Source organism: Zeugodacus cucurbitae, chromosome Y, assembly GCF_028554725.1.
Source record: "Zeugodacus cucurbitae isolate PBARC_wt_2022May chromosome Y, idZeuCucr1.2, whole genome shotgun sequence".
NCBI classification, from domain to species: domain Eukaryota; kingdom Metazoa; phylum Arthropoda; class Insecta; order Diptera; family Tephritidae; genus Zeugodacus; species Zeugodacus cucurbitae.
This window is the reverse complement of record NC_071673.1, coordinates 4,814,943-4,833,009: the sequence shown is the minus strand read 5'-3', so window position 1 is coordinate 4,833,009 and position 18,067 is coordinate 4,814,943. Positions and strand designations below refer to the sequence as shown.

The 18,067-nt window shown below is 34.3% G+C and overlaps 2 protein-coding genes across 9 annotated transcripts in view; both read right to left on the bottom strand.

Moving 5' to 3' along the window:
* The window catches only part of LOC128923552 (protein rtoA-like), a 2,411,103-nt gene that overhangs the window by 1,361,511 nt on the left and 1,031,525 nt on the right, over nucleotides 1-18,067 (bottom strand). For all 8 annotated transcript variants that reach the window (XM_054235822.1, XM_054235824.1, XM_054235823.1 and 5 more), the window contains one exon: nucleotides 9,403-9,456. In XM_054235822.1, coding sequence (XP_054091797.1) covers nucleotides 9,403-9,456 — 54 coding nt within the window. The remainder of the gene's footprint in view (nucleotides 1-9,402; nucleotides 9,457-18,067) is intronic.
* LOC128923566 (jerky protein homolog-like) lies at nucleotides 9,758-12,778 on the bottom strand. Its single transcript, XM_054235846.1, has 2 exons — nucleotides 12,293-12,778; nucleotides 9,758-12,228 (listed from the first exon to the last, which is right to left on the bottom strand). The coding sequence occupies exons 1-2, from the start codon at nucleotides 12,548-12,550 to the stop codon at nucleotides 11,704-11,706; spliced, it is 783 nt and encodes a 260-aa protein (XP_054091821.1). The 5' UTR covers nucleotides 12,551-12,778; the 3' UTR covers nucleotides 9,758-11,703.

Sequence of the window (18,067 nt, the reverse complement as noted above, 5' to 3'; positions counted from 1 at the left end):
TGATGAACTAATCACATTCCTAAAATCATCTAATTTGTGGCGACACATAAAGAATCGCCAATTAACAAATAACATACGAGTGTTTTTCCAACAATATGCGATTGTATAAATAGTTGAAAATGATAGCGACGCAGTTGACACTTCGATGGATTAATAACATTTTTAACGGGTTTCTGTCACTTCATGGCCTCGAAAGAGGAGCTTATTCATCGTGTTTTTCCTGACATGAAACCATAATATAATAAACGTAAATAGCTGATTGAATGACCTATATTGGTGGTAAAAAAACAAGGATCTCTTTGATCTTAATCTTAATCGTTAAAGGAGAGTTGACACAGCTACAAACCATGATGACGTATTTAATTATCCCACAGACTATTTTAAATTGTTGGACTCACTTGCAATTAAAAGTAGTGTGAGTTGTCATCATGCTGCGTAACATAAATCAACATCAAACTTTGCAAAAGAACAAGACTTGCTGTGAAGAAGATAATCAATATCGTCACCAAAGCCAAGATAATGCCAACTATGAAATTTGGTCATTTGTTACTTTCTCCAATATACGATACGGCTATAACGTTTTCGTCTTTATGCGTAAGAATTTTTTCTCTACATTGAAAGATTTATTAATTTAATGCATACCTTAGCCACAAAAACGTGTGGCCGGGTCTGCTAATTATATATAATAATTATATATTATAATGCAATTAATAAGTACAGTAGGGCAATTCACAATCTCGTGCTATAAATAAATAAAATACACACAAAACATTTCATCTAAATCGGTCCAGCCGTTTAGGAGGAGTTCAATGACTAAGACATGTACAGAAGATTTATATATGTAAAGAATTAAGCCCATCGTATTTTTGAAAAACCTATAATTAGGAATATAGGAATAGGCAGAATAACTCTTGCCAACAGATGCTACTTCCCGTCCTACTTTATAGTGCAGAAGCGTGGGCGATGTCAACATCCGATGAGCCGACACTAGGAGTTTTCGAGAGAAAGGTTTTACATAAAAAGAATATATGCGTGGAGCGCTGTTGTGTATTCGGCTATAACCGCGTAAGCGTTGTCTACGCCTGACAAGAAGAAGGAGAAGCCCATCGTATTTTTAAAAACCTATAATTATGTACATATGTGTATGCTATCGTCCGATTTGAGACCATTGAGGAAAATGATAGAAAAAATTCCACGGGAAGTAGGACTTCCAGCACTAGATCTTTGAAAAAGGTGCTTAAAATTGAACAAAGATAAAATTAATATTCCTGCAAAATCTGGAATAAGTCTTGATATATAGATAAAACAGTCAAGCAACGTTATCACAACGGACATCACAACACGCTGGAATCTCATAAAAAGAGACAAACGCCGTCGTCCCTTATTGAACACCGACGTCAAGATGACAACACAAGAAATCGCAAGCTTGAGAGCACAAATAGCTGCTAAATTCAAGGAGAGGCGGCCGATATTTTAATAAACCACAACACCAAGTTCAACTTTTATTCCATAATAAACCGTCTCGATTATACTTATGCGGACCAGAGACCTCTGTATATTTTGCTCGAAGGAATGAAAAAATTAAAGCAAGGAAAAAAGACTCTGGCAGAGTACCACTCCGAAGTCAGCAAGTCACTTAATCTTGCACTCACTAAAGTTGAGATAGATAATCATGGATCAGGAAATCCATCAGCTATGATAGAATATGCGAACCGAGAAGCTGTGAGGACATTCATTCTCGGTCTGAACGGATTTAGAAACCGCTTACGCTATCGCAAGTACGATATACCACGATAATGTAAACTCACAATTCGACGTTCCGCAATACAATCAGCAGAGACAATACATCACATTACCAAAACTCAAGCAGGTACAGACCTAACGTACAGGTGCAATACAATCAGACTGCACCCAGGCAACAGCACCAACCAATGGACGTAGATTCATCACAACAATACACGAGATCCGCAAATCCCAATACGAATCATTGCAAAACAAAACAAAACAGCTATAACGGTCATTTACAAGGACTACCTCCAAATAATCAATTTCGCGGAAACCGCGAGATCCTTCATCTCATAATTCCAACGTACAGCAGAAATTTCAACGTGTAAACCAGACACGCGACGAAGAACTACAATTGCCTATATATAAGTACAAAATGTAACTTAGTTAAGTCTATTCAAATTAAACCTGTAAAGGTTTACAACATAATCTCACATTTTTTGAAACAGATGCATTAGAAGAATTTGAATAGGGTGGGTCTTAGGAAAATTAAAGCAGAGATCAACATTTTCGAGTACACCCTCAGTTATAAATATAGGGCCAAGAAAGAAAGTGAATCTGTGCAAAAAATAAATTATATGGTTAATAGTGAAAAATAAAGAGCAGAAATCGAAGAAATTATGCAAAGAAATGAAGACACAAATGAAGTGTTACCATATACTACCACGGTAGTATCTACCATTAAACCGAAATCCGAAGATCCTATTTGGACCAAGCAATATCCGTACCATATGTCGGATAGAGATTTCATTAACAAAGATATTAACAAACTTTTAAAAAATGAAATAATTCATTCAGTCCGTATAACTCTCCCATTTGGACAGTCGCAAAAAAAAAAGTACCGATGAACAAGGGAAACCTAAGCGCAGAATGGTCGTAGACTTTCAGAAACTAAACACTCAAACTGTTACAGATAGATACCCCATACCTGATTTGGTCATGACCATACAGAATTTAGAAAACGCAAAAGTATTTTCAACTCTAGACTTAGAGTCCGACTTCCATCAGATCCTTATTAATAAATCAGACAGGGGAAAACGGCTTTTAGTGTAAATGCAGCTAAGTACGAATTTCTTCGTATGCCGTTCGGCATACCCCATATATTTTTCAAAGATGCGTTGATGATATCCTTAGACCATATATCGGGAAGTTCGCGTACGTCTATATAGACGATGTTCTCATTTATTCCTCATCTCCGCATAAACATACATAAATGCGCTTCGCCAGGCCAATATGAAAATCTCTAACGAGAAATCTCACTTTTTCAAAGACTCTGTGGTATACTTAGGGTATATAATAAAATACAACAAGATTACACGAACGCTCAGTGAAACAGAAGAGAATTACTCCACAAATGAGAAAGAGTACCGATGCTTGACTTGACTCAGCTTCGAAAAATTTGGCTTGGAAAACTTAGATGCAGTTATACTTCACACAACTTCAACTTCAGCTGTTATTATTATAGTTTCTGGGTAGAGTTTCCAGATGTGCAGATTTAGCTTTAAAATTAAGTTTTTTTAAATTAAAACATCACCAAGATTGAAGATTTTAAAACTAGTATACAAAAAAATCTTCACTATTAGGAAATCTGTGAACACGTGAAGATTTTATGTTTGATAGAAAACTCTTTAATAAATATATGAATATTGCTTTGAGCAGAATAGTTCAGTTTTTCGATATTTGGAATTGTTAGAAGATGTAATAAATTGGAGCCAGCCAAGCGTATAAATGATAGGTGAATAAATAATTTATTCAAATTGTATTTGAATATTTACAATCAATTTTTCATTACATAAATTCGCAAAATATTTTTTTTCTGAGCAGATCACCACAAATTCTTGCAGAGATTCGCAATAGTTATATTTCTGTTGCAAAAATTACCCTCATATCGTACCTATTTGATTTGATTTGTTTATTGCACTTGAAGTCAAACAAGTATTTGCGTAATAAATAAAATAAAAGATTTTTTTATTAAACACATTAAAAAATAATTGTTGTGAAAAAGGTATTTTCCTCTGAATTATCTTATTTTTTTCTTTATTTGAAGATTTATAAATATTGATTTAATTTGCTTTGATGTAGTATGTTTTTGTATGTTTTAGATTTTGCTTAAATTTGGTTGTATTCCTTCTGTTGTTAAAGTGTGACCTAGAAATTCAGTTGTTTTCGCGAAAAATTTGTATTTATCTACCTGAATCTTTAAATTATGTTTTCTTAATGCTGAAAATATTTTTTGATATTTTGGGTATGTTATTCAATACTTGAACGTGCGGCAAAATGCCTTTTGATGTGGAGATGATTGTAGTCAAAATTTATTCACATTTCTATTTGTTCACCGTGCGTGTCGCAAAATTGGAAAAATTTTGTGAATCCGTGGATGTGGAATATAAAAAACTGATAGGTTACAGCAAAACTCTTTTCCTAGGCTTGTGGTCTTAAGGAGTATTTTTTGGGAGATCCCAACAACCCAAATTCTTTGCTACTATTTTTTGGAGATCCAAGGGACAAGATGTGGCTGCTTTTCCTTCGTGATCAAGTAAGTATCGGTGAATGGGAATGAAATGTATCAGGCACCAATAACTTTCTTTTTAATTTCTTATGTAGGCATCTATTTTCAACAGAACAGTTAAAGCAGTTGAAAGCGACAATATTAATGCAATGAAAGTTGGACATGCACTCAATTCTTTTGTCCAATCGCTCGAATCTCGGAAAAAAGAAGCATTTTTGTCCGCTACAGTGCAAAAGGAAATGGAACATATTTCTACTGTTGACGAAAGAGTGTCAAAAGAAGAGATGCAAGATCTCTCACGTCAATTCTATGGTTCGAATATTAATTTAGATTTATTTTCAATTTAACAGATTTTATTCATTTCTTTCTTAGAATCATGTATAAAATATATTGAAAAGTGGAAAGAACAATTTGACCATATTATGATATTTGCCTGGTGTGCGCTTGATCAACCACCGCAATGGAAGTTTATCGAAACCACCGCGAAGTACATCGCAACCAATAACCATTTTGATCTGGAATCATCCGATACTGATTTATTCGATCAGTTCACGTATTTGGAAAGATACGTAACCGAAGAGAAAATCCAATCGTGGGAAAAAAATGGTACTGCCACCGATCAACGCTGGGTTGAAATTTTTCAACATTTCGTCAAAAAGAAGGTTCCATACAACCACATGGTCAGAATCATATCGTATATTCTCTCCTTGCCAGGCACATTAGCCACCGTTGAACGAGTATTTTCTCTGACCAATCAGATTTGGAACGATGACAAATCACAAATAAAGATCGAAACATTGCGAGATCTTTTATATGTTCGATACAACATTAAAATAACTTGTAAGGATTTTTTTGAATTTTAAAAAATGCAACCTAAAATATTGAAGGAAATTGCATCAAATGAAAAATACGCATTCAAAAATGCCAATCATATGCAAAAAACAAAAAACGAGTTTGGATATCGAAAAATAAACTGCTTCCTCCATAACTTGACCATAAATTGAAATCAAATTAAATTAAATTACATTTGTAAGCACCGTTTTTTCATTAATTAAAAACTGTACATAATATAAACTTATAGTAATCTACCTATCATTATAGAAAGAGGCAAGAAAAAAAATTTTTGTGTACGTAAATGAGATCTTGGTGGTCACCCTATGTATGTATAAACATATTCACATGTGTATGTATAAACATATTTACATGCGTATGTATAAACATATTCACATGTGTATGTATAAACAATGGATGCGAAAACGCATTACATGTATTCCTTGAGTGTCCTCGTTTTGAATGTGAAAGAACGGAACTGGAGAAACTACTAACGGAAATACCAGGAAATATAGTGGCGCACATGATCCAATCAGCAAATGTATGGAATCAAGTAAGAGCATGGTCCGCGAGAGCTCTAATAGAGCTAAAAAAGAATGAGTGACAACGTAGCAGCGAAAGGATGATGACGAGTGACCAGTCGACCAAATTGGATTGGATATGAGCAAATTGGCTAAAGCTTAAGCTCCAGTTACCGATGCTTGACTTGACTCAGCTTCGAAAAATTTGGCTTGGAAAACTTAAATGCAGTTATACTTCACACAACTTCAACTTCAGCTGTTATTATAGTTTCTGGGAAGAGTTTCCAGATGTTCAGATTTAGCTTTAAAATTAAGTTTTTTTAAATTAAAATATCACCAAGATTGAAGATTTTCAAACTAGTATACAAAAAAATCTTCACTATTAGGAAATCTGTGAACACGTTAAGATTTTCTGTTTGAAAGAAAACTCTTTAATAAAAATATGTACATATGAATATAGCTTTGAGCAGAATGTTGCAAAAATTACCCTCATATCGAACCTATTTGATTTGATTTGTTTATTGCACTTAAAACAAGTATTTGCGTTATAAATAAAATAAAAGATTTTTTTATTAAACACATTAAAAAATAATTGTTGTGAAAAAGGTATTTTTCTCTGAATTATCTTATTTTTTATTTAATTGAAGATTTATAAATATTAAAGATTAGAATTTTAACATATTTAATTTTAAACGAAAACATTCAGGCAACCCTGGAATAGTGTCATAATGAGAATGAAAAGAGAAGCAGTGAGAGAGGGAGAGCAGTTCAAATGTCAACGTAACTTAGAGTTCTAAATTCAACAGACTTTCAAGTCAAGTCATGCGTTCGGTAATCAAATACATGCAAGGCCCATTTAACGGATCTTTTATGTGACAGTTCTCAAGTCTCTGTAGGTCAAGTCAATCATCGGTAACTGGAGCTTTACTCGCAATTGTGTGGTCACTACAGAAACTACGTAACTACTTGTATGGTAAAGCAGATTTAACAATCGCCCCTATTCCCGTTGTCGTTATCATTTTAAAACGACTTAAGAACGCCTATTTGGCATTCCTGTTGGCGTTGACGACATTCATCGAAAATAAATTGAGATTCCCCAATTTGAAACGACTATAGAAACGACATAGAAACAGTCGTTTTTTGTCGTTGCTATAATTGTGAGTGACATAGAAACGACGCGGTTGTTTGAAGGAATATTTGAAGTGAAGATAAAAATTCGAAATCGGAAACACCTTGAAATTTTAATTTCTGAAATAGAAAAATATCCCGCATATGCCAAGGACTTTAGAAAAGGGATAAATAAAAATAAATCCATTCCACAGCCATCTCGCGTCGGAAATTGTTGGCATTAATAAAATTGCATTTTTACATCTAAGAATATATTTAAGATATGAAAGATCTTAAAATTCAAAAGGAAGAAAAAAATAGTACTCCAACAAGAGGAGGAGTTAACCCTCTACCGCATGGCCATCTTCTTTATGAAAAAAAAAAATAAAACTCCACTAATATATGTTTATTTTGAATACTTTTACATATATTTGTAGAAAAAAAATATTTTACAAAGCATATTTTATCAGAAAATAAAAGCCGCCATATATGGCTCTCTATGCATACAAAGTTGCTTAGAGTGTATTACTTTTACTCAGTGTGGAAGCATGTGAAACAGTTTCGTTTGTCATTGTAGCATAAGAATACATTACATTTCTCACAAAAAGTATACGAACGGAATGAGCAGTCATTTTGACAAAGTTGTCTATTTTTCATCCATTTCGGAAAGTGTCCAATACAGTCGGTACGTATAGAATTCAAAGGAAAGTCTTGACGCTTACTCTTTTTGGTGCCTTCTCTGCTTGTTGTCGGAGATGAAGAGTTTGATACCGATGCAATTGGACGCCCTCGTTTTCGGGATTTTCCTACCTTGCAAAGATGTTCGCTAACTGCAAGTTTGAAATTAAATAACGGCATAAATTCCCCTGACTTACGGCGCCACAAGATCCAAGAATTTACAAGGCACATATCAATCATGTAGAAAAAAATCTGTTTGTACCAAACCTTAGTGCGTAACTGAATTCTATAAAGACCAAGTAATGAATCAAGCAAGTCTACGCCGCCCATATAATTATTATAAACGTCGACAGACTGTGGTGAATGAATTTCAATATACTTTTTTACTAAAACGCAAAACGTATGTACTGTATGAAAGGCCATATATGGCTTTGTCCGATTTTGCACAAAAGCATGCCTATAGTACTTACCTTCCAATCGGTTTGTATTTTTATTGTGTGAACACTATGTTTTTCCTTCGAATAATAATTTTTTCTCCGAGAAAAGTCCTGATTTTTATGAAAAAAATTTTGTCCAAAACACCGCGAAATACACTTAGCGTTACTCATGTCACTTTCACAAAGTAAACGAAAACAACAAGCAAAACCTATCAAAATCAAACAGTATCTGAAATATCAACAAAGAATTGTCCAAATAAAACTACCGTTACAAATTTGTTCCGCTACATCACTTTGCTAGTGCAAAGCCAAATGCAACAAATCCCAAAACCATATATGACGTTGTATGCGGTAGAGGATTAATAAACATATAACCCTGTCTCCTTTGGTTGGATCACTAGGTAGAGTAGTTGGATTAGCCAGAAGCAAGAAGCATGAGACGCTGGAAGTATAAAATATTTTAGAAGAAAGTTTGGAGGACGCAGATGTCACCACTACTTCTTTTAAAAAATCAAATATAGATGGAAGACTAACATTGTTGTACGTAAGTACAATAATTACAGTGATAACGTTGTTTAGAGTCAATAGAGAATAGCATAAAATCCATTGACTGCTTTAAAAATGTGTCTCGTTACATAAGAAAGACATTTTTATATGGGAAAAGAGCGCCTTAAAGTATACTAAATAAAATATGTAGACAATTTTCGATAACTTTTCTTAGGCGTTACGATATACTTCAAGAATAACAATTTAGGAACGAAACGACGAAGACTTAGAAACGACTATTAAAACGACAACGACAACGGTAATAGGGCCGAATATACACCGACCATCAATCTCTAATATTCTCCATATCAGAAAAAAACCCCAATACAAAATAAAACAGATGGAAAAATTTCATTGAAGAATATGGTGCAAAAATCGTTTACAAACCCAGACATCAGAACGTGGTCGCTGATGCACTTTCTCGTCAGCAAATAAACAACACTTTAAATTCTGATGACTCCCAACATTCAGCACAAAGCTCACCAACACAAAGACTCAAACGAGTAAGAAAAAACAGTAAACTCCTTTAGAAACCAAATTATTGTAAAACGGTCAGATCAGAACCCCGTCGAAATATTCTCACAAAGCATATTTTATAACAGCCGACACACGCTCTTTTTTAATACGAAACCTGAATTACTAGATGACTAAAAATGTAATTAGACCAAAGATAACTTATGCTCTGCAAATAGACGACCAAATGTTATTTTACGTCCAACGTTTAATGACATTATCGACATCAAGGTGGCGAGAAAAAATTATACATATACCGAATTTTATTGAAATCTGAGTCCAGCTTCTTTTTTATAATTCTTCTGTTAAAATTAATGTTTCTGATGGTTTTCGCTAGTGAGTTAACGAACTTTTAGTAATTTTCAACATCACCCTTATTTGTGAAGTGGGCATGATATCGACTGATATCACATTTTTTCAACGAAGCGTTATGTAACTTTGGTAATAGCCATATATTTGTTTAATATCAACTTACATCTTTAGTTTCTGTTGTCGAATCTTCTTCACCAATATGTGGGCGTAACTGAAACTTAAAATGAAACATAACAATAATTAGCAATCTCATTACCTTAAATTTATAATATGAAATCAATAAATTGTTTATCATTATAATCGATTTAAAGAGTAATAATGTTTGTCTAAATTTTATCACCCTAAGAATACTCATATGAATGTTACTATGGAGTTAAATAATTTCTGTTTTATTCGAATTGCACAACATTGACAAAACAAGTTTTTTTCTATGTAAATATCACTAAAATATCTTAAATATCAAAAATTAGCCATAAGTCTTATCCGATTTCGATAACTTTTAGATGAGAGGTGTATAATTCTATTCCGCTTTCATTCGTACATGTTTTATATATACATATGTATGCACTTATGTATATTGTTAAGCAGTGTTTAAAAAACTGCAGTCGAAGTAGCAGAAGTCGCAATATTTGTGCTGCTTCGACTGTTGGCGACTTTTTAAAATTATCTATGACTTCGGCATACGCTTCGGAAAAACACCGAATTCGCAGTCAAAGCATCAGCAAAAACAGTTACAAAAATCAATTAGCAGGAAATCGGTCGAGAAGTTTCTGAGATATAGTTTTGACCCATAAGCCTATTTTCCATTTTGTAAAAAATCTGAGCGCAGCTTCCTTCCGCCATTTCTTCTTTACAGATTTAGTGTTTCTGATGTTTTTCGTTATTGAGCTAACGAACTTTTAGTAATTTTCAACATAACCTTTGTATGGGAGGTAGGCATGGTTATTATCAGGTTTTATCTTTTTTCATGGTATATGATCGGGTACGTAAGGGAACTGGCTGCAGAAAGTTTGGTTTATACAGCTTTAGTAGTTTGCAAGATATTTACAAAAAACAAGGAAGCAGGCACTGTAAAATCACATAAAGCAAACAATCGACGCTAACTGCTATTCACCGAAAGCAAAAGCAACAAAAATCAAAATCAGCAAACAGTCGAGTGCATCAATTTTTGCGACTGCGACTGCCGACGACTGCCGAAAGTAGACACTTGCTGCTGGTACGACTTGTGATCATGGTCAAAAGCAACAGCAAAATAAGAAGCAACAAAATGAAAACGCCGACTGTTGCTGCTAACGTATTTTTGTAACTGTTTTATTTGTACCAAAGTCGCAGTCGAAGCAAAAGCAAACGAAATGAAACTGCCGGCAGTTTTTTAAAGATTGTTATTAAGTGTAAAAATCAGATGAAATTTAAAGTTGCGTTGCAAGTAAGGAAGGGCTAAGTTAGGGTGTAACCGAATTTCTCTAACTCGAATCACCATAATCCACAAAAAAACTTCGAGTTAGAAAGACTTCGAGTTATAGAAATTTGCATTAAAATATAAATTTTTCAAAAAGCTGTAAAATATAGATTTACCGACAGTTTTGGTTATTTACTTTGCATAAAGTTATATGTACATACATACGTTAAAATATGTATTCTGTAATTTTGTTTGTTGCACTTTGTTATTGTTTGGCTCGTTTTTTGTTCGCCTCCTTACGATATAGAGAGACTCTTTTAAAATACTGCCTCAACAGTAAAATTTTATTTTTTTGTATTGTGCCATGGTCATAAAGTTCGATTTATGGAAGGAAATTTGTAAGAAATTTAACTTCTATTGCCAATTTAAGAGTTCGAGTTATGGAGAACCTCGAGTTATAGAAGTTCGGGTTATGGAAGTTCTACTGTATTTAATTTTATCAATAATATAAATGCAGTATTTGTCCAAAGATATGTTCCGATATCTTCAATAGCGCTTAACAACTACAGTGGAGTCTGGATATAGTGAACTAATTTCTGCAATGCCTGTTCGCAGTATCGAGGTTGTTCACTATATTAAGGTCACCATTTTTTTTAACTTGGTTTATTAGCTTTAAATTCATGTTTGTTTATGTAAACAAAACAGGTTATATGTATAAAGTAATTTTTTCAAAAATACATACATATTATTGAAAGAATTTACGAATAGATGTTTGCTTTTTGATTTCGGAAATTGACTTTTCGTAGACTTTTCAGTACTAGGATGCCAGCATAGTCAGTGGTGTTAGCTTCAGACCATGCGATAGCTATATCGAAGCTTTTAATGGCTTCAGTAGCTTTTATTGAATTTCCCATCTGTTTCTCGCCTTGGCTGTCATGACCAGATTCTTTAGTATCCATGGCATAATTATCTAAATCAATTTCTTCGTCAACTTGGACTTCCACTTCTCAATATCTTGTTCAGTGTAGATTTCCTAAAACAAATAATGTTCACATAAAAACTTAATTAAAAGGTGCTTGTCAAGAGGGTGAATAAAATTACCTCCGGTAATACAACTTGCAGCAGACCCTGTATATCATGAACTTCTTTCAATTTTTCCTGCAATATTTTTTGACGAAGTAAGCTCAAAGGAATATCATCGTATTCATCCTCGCTTTCATTTGCTTCTGTAGTATTTAAGCATTCTAATAAAGGCTTCCAACATTTTACTATTACATTTGCCTGCAGCTGATTCCAAGCAAGCATTAAAAATGATACAGCATCCTTTAAAGTTAAATGTTTTAAAAATTGTGTGATGTCATCCTTTCCTACAGCTAAAAGCAGGAGATGCTTTTGGTAATACAGCTTAGTTAAGCGAATTACATTTTGATCCATAGGCTGAATTAAAGGCGTTACATATGGAGGCAAATAAATCACGAATATGGTTCCATCAGCAGTTTTAAGTTCATCTTCTGGAGGATGGCAAGGGGCGTAATCAAGCAAAAGGATAGCTTTGGCTGGTAATCCTTTCTGTAGTAAATACTTATGAACCTAATATCAATTAAAAACGAATAAATACTCTGCAAAAATGTCAGGAGTTGCATTATAAATGTACCTGAGGGACGAAGCAATGGTGAAACCATTCTCTGAAAATGTTGGCAGTCATCCATGCATTCTTAGAGTTCCGATAGTCTACAGGGATGTCATAAGCCTTAAAAGAGCGCGGCTTCCTGTCATGCCCAATTATTAACGGTTTGACTTTATGCTGACCAGTTACATTTGTATATGCAAGAAAAGTAATTCTGGCCTTTTCTGCTTTTCTTCCCGGAGCTGTTTTTTCTGTTTGACTGACATACGTTCTATCAGGAAGCATTTTCCAAAACAAGACGGTCTCGTCTGCGTTATATACTTGGTCCTCGCAAAGCTTCAATTCGTAAATAATGTTTCTGAGTTTATGCTTAAAGGGATCAGTTGCCTGGATATCCGATGAAAGTTTGTCGCCACACACTTTTAAAAGTCGGATTCCAAAGCGAGTTTTAAATCCAGATAACCAACCGGGGCTGGCATGAAAGCTACCTTCTTTTTCCTTAAAGTCAGCGTGCAGCTTATTTCTTTTTTCTTAAGCATTTCCCCAGTAACTGGACAATTTTTGTTTCGTTGAGCTATAAACCACTTGTATAACATCTTCTCCATGCGGGCATACTCGCCTTTTCTAAGAGTCTTCCGCTTAGATGTTCCGACTGCCTGGTGGGATATAATACTACGAGCATTTTTTTTATTCCCGAAACTGTTGATTTGGCCACACCATAAATTTTTGCTAAGGATGAAACACTAGCACCTTTCTCGAGTTTTTGAGCAATTTCAAGTTTTTGCTTTAATGGAAGGAATTTCCTCACAGGCATGATAACACTTAATTTATTAGCACACTAGCAGACCCGACCACACGTTTTCGTGGCTAAAGTATACATTAAATTAAGTTGGTCCAATCTTGGCTTCGGCGACGATATTGATTACTCGAGGTTGATTTATGTTACGCAGCATGATGACAACTCACACTATTTTTAATTGCCAAGTGAGTGGTGATAGTACAGGCAATTTTAAATAGTTTGGGATAATTGACTACGTCATCCTGGTTTGTAGCTGTGTCAACTCTCTTGGACCGAAATTCTAAATTGTCGCATTAAGATCATCGATATATTTTTTTTTTACCACCAATATAGGTCATACAATCAGTCATGGTTATCATATTGAGGTTTCATGTCAGGAAAACTTCTCTTTCGAGTCAATGAAGTGACAGAAATCTTTTGGAAATGCTATTAATCCATCGAGGTGTCAACTGCCAACTGGTTCTACAATCGCAATTTGATATAGTTGCAAAAACCCTCATATGTTAGTTGTTAATTGGCGATTCTTTATGTGTCGCCACAAATTTAGGCATGCGAATAGCCCGTCAGTAACAGTTGATCTTCCTCGCAATTTTTTTCCATATTTACTCATTTTCTAATCCTTTTCTGGCTTTCCACGAATATTTCAAGACTAAAATTAGCCAGATCGGTTTGGCCGTTCTCGTTCCCGAGTGACGCCTACAACTCTACAAGGCATAGTTAGCCGCCGAGCGGATATTTTTCAAAATTTTTAACTCGTGATATCTTTTGAATGGAATGTCAGAATCTAATAATTCAAAAAGTTATATAAAGGTTTTGAAGCGATCTTAAATAATAAATCATTTATTTCGATAAGGATTAATACTAAGATATAAATAAAGAGCCTTTTCAAGTAGTGGTATTTAATTAATTTTTTATATAAAATAGCTTATTGTGACAATACTATAATAGTTAGACATATAATGACGCGACTTTTTTTGTAGATAATGATAAGTTCTACAAAATTGTAGTACATCACTTTGTTATATCTTCAATCGTTTTCGCAGCATTCGCGATTAAAGAAGGTTTTTGCGTACAGTAGAATTCATTTATAACGACGTCGCTTATAACGACTAACCGTTTTTAGCGTCGATATTATTTACTCAAGTTCGGTTTAATAGTTAGATACTGAGAAAATGTAACCGTTTAGTGCGACTCCGGTTTGAGCGACAAACCGTCTATAGCGACATTTTTTACGATAATTCGTCCGTTTAAAACGACGCGCTTCACCGTTCAATTCTTCTTATTGGCGCTCGTAAATCATAGTTAGTGCCTGGACTCAACTCAAGCAAGGAACAATTTTTATCTGTTACAAACATGCTGGTTTTGTCCGAAGCAATGTAGAATGTACCACAACTTCAGATGATTTTAACGAAGAAAACGACGTACCGCTGAGCATTTGGGCAAAGCCTATTGATAAGCATCAGTTACCCATAACAAACGAGGACTTTGAAAAATACGCGCGTGTTGATGATGCTGTCGCCACTTGTGAAGAGCCGTCTGATGAAAACATTGTGGATAATATCATCGCCGACGATGCGAATAGCAAAGATAGCGCCGGTGATGATGACGAACCAGAGTTTTATCCAGTCTTGAGTGTAACTGAAGCTCTGAAGGCTGCGGAAACGCTTATTGTATTTGTTCAGACTAACTTTGAGATGACCATATGAAAACAATTATGTCACGAATTCACAATGCTGTCCGAAGTTCTTACTACCGAACAAAAGTCTGTCAAAAACAAACCCAAATAACAGATTTCCTACGTTAGTGACAGTATTACAGTACATATAAGAATAATTAAAATAAACATGTAACTGATTCTATTATTTACCCAAATAGGAAAATCAAACTTTCGCACTTATAATACATAATTACATACATATGTAAATATCCGTTTTATACGTCATCCGGTTAGTACGACATAATATCGCCGGTCCCTTGAAGGTCGTTATATCCGGATTCTACTGTATATTTTTTACATTATCGTAGTTTTGGTAAGGAACCCTATTTTTTTTAAACTAAATATAGCCAATGTCACTCAGGGATAGTATAGCTTTCCAACGGTGAAAGTATTTTTCAAATCGGTTCAGTAGTTTCGGAGCCTATTCGAGACAAAAAAACATTTCCTCTTTATAATATTAGTATAGATAAACACTTTTAAAAATACGTACAACAGTACACATTCACTCAGAAGCGCTTTGCACCCGACAAGAGACAAATAAAGACTGGCGCCAAATACATAGCAGCAGCTTTTCCAGTAAAAAACATGAAATGAGCAATTTTTAACAGTTTATGCTTGCCGTTGCGTTTAAAACTCTGTTCACTATTTCGAGTTTTCGATAGTTCACTATTTAGAGTACTCAATGTAAATTTTTAGGCGTTCACTATATCGAGGTGTTCATTATACCGCGGGTTCACTATACACAGACTCCACTATATATTGTAAAGTAAACGATTCAGATTGCTTCACAGTTCTGGTATATTGGAAGTAGGAGTGGTTGCACACCGATTTGACCTGTTTTTACAACATATCATTATCTCAAGAAAATATTACGAACCGAATTTCATTGAAATTTGTCGAGTAGTTTCGGAGATATGGTTTTTGACCCATAAATGGGCGGAACCACGCCCATTAAAAATTTTGCATACCAATTTGAGTGCAGCCCTCCTGTACCGTCTTATAATTAAATTTAAGGCTTCTGGTGCTTTTCCTTTCTGAATTAAAGCATTTTTAGTAGTTTTCTATATGTCCTTTGTATGGGATGTAGACGTAGTTATAATCCGTCCATTTTTGACTGTATAAGGTAGTACCTAAAAAACCGACTCTAGAAATTTTCGTTGTTCTAGCTAAAGTAGTTAATGAGATATGTGCAAAAAACTTAGTAATGGCGGGGTCACGCCAACTACCCGAAAGAAATTACATCCAAATATGCCCCTTCATAGTGCTATGCTTTGTACCAAATATTAGGGTACCTGAGAGTGGACGCCCAAAGCCGCGCCGAGCACAACGCTGACGAATACTAGAAATGAGCGTCAAAGCTGTGCGTATTAGGCCGGGTCGATTTGTATGGGTAGAAAAAAAACAACTAAAAATTTTATTATTGTAATTAAGTTTTCAAAAAATTAAATGTTTTTGTGGTGCAAGTTACAGACATTGGTTTTTTTTACTGATGACTGTGAAACTTTTTTAGTTTAAGTTTTTTTAGGTTTTAAAGTATTTTTTGGATTCTATGCGTGGTGTTGTAGTACGACTTTCTATAGTTACGGCCATGATATCGTCTCTATTCTTTGCAATAGCGCGTCGGTAAACTATTATCGGATCACTTTATCACGATAATGTAGTATCTTTTTTATGGCACTTTTGCGAACATATTTTCTTCTATCATAAAGCCCTGCCAGTAAGATATTTTCAAGATGAACGAATTATGAATTATTTTGGATTACAGTGTTAACAATCAAATCCGAAAATTTTCTATATAATCCATTGATTCCGATCGTTCGGTATGTATGGCAGCTATATGCTATAGTGAACCGATCTGAACAATTTTTGCTGAGATGAAATTTTTTCTATGAACAATAACTCACATCAAATTTCGAGAAGATATGTAGTAAAATGCGGAAGTTTTCTATACAAGCCGTTGATACTGATCGTTCAGTTTGTATGGCAGCTATATGCTATAGTGAACCGCTCTGAACAATTTTTTCGGAGATTAAATTATTTCGAAGAACAATAACTCACACCAAATTTCGTGAAGATATGTAGTAAAATGCGGAAGTTTTCCATACAAGCCCTTGATTCCGATCGTTCAGTTAGTATGGTATATGATATAGTGGTCCGATATCGGCAGTTCCGACAAATGAGCAGCTTCTTGAAGAGAAAATAACATCTGCAAAATTTCAAAACGATATCTTAAAAACTGAAGGACTAGTTCCTACAGACAAACGCACGGACGGGAACCGAAAACACATAAAGGGCCATAACTAAGCCATAAATAAAGCTATGGATATAAAATTTGGTATAAAGGATCGCACTATGAAGGGGCATATTTGGATGTAATTTTTTTGGGGAAGTGGGCGTGGCCCGCCCCCTACTAAGTTTTTTGTACATATCTCGCAAACCAATAGAGCTATATAAACCAAACTTTCTGCAGTCGTTTTTTTTAGCCACTTCCTAATGCAGTCCAAAAATGAAAGAAATCGGATCATAACCACGCCCACCTCCCATACAAAAGTTAGGTTGAAAATTACTAAAAGTGGGTTAACTCATTAACGAATATTGAAAGCTTGATTTCGAATAGAATGAAGCAAACAACAATTTCGAATGAAAACTTAAAGGTATTACCAATCTATTCATGACGTAGTGTTGTGTAATGTAACTATCATATCTCGAATAGTGATATTCGAACATGCAGTGTTGTAGAATGCTATTTTTGTATGAAAGAATAGGGATATTCCAACACGCCCCCTCAAAAATAACATTTATTATAAGAATATAACTTAAAATTGTATTCATTAATTATTGTCTTTGTCTTTTGTGGTTGGTATGCATTCTGGGATGTATAATGTGATCCAGCATTTGCTGCAAGGATACGGGAAAAACCCAGAAAAACCCGATCAGATCACTTACAAGTATCTTAACATTTCATTTAACAAAACAGTAACATTAGTGTTTAAATAAGTATGGATTAATTCTATAAATTAATAAGTTAATTATTTCTCATTAAATAATAAAAGAAACGCCAATATTCAGCAAAATAGATAATATACATATATTAGTCATCTTGGAGTAATCCCAACTTTTTCATAGGTAGTTAGTCATCTTGGAGTAGTCCCAGCTTTTTTCGTAGTTCCACAAATCTTGCAGTAGGTAATGGTTTGGTAAAGATGTCCGCGAGTTGATTACCTGAATTAATATACTCAATACAAATCACATTATTTTCAACTTGCTCTCTAGCAAAATGGTATTT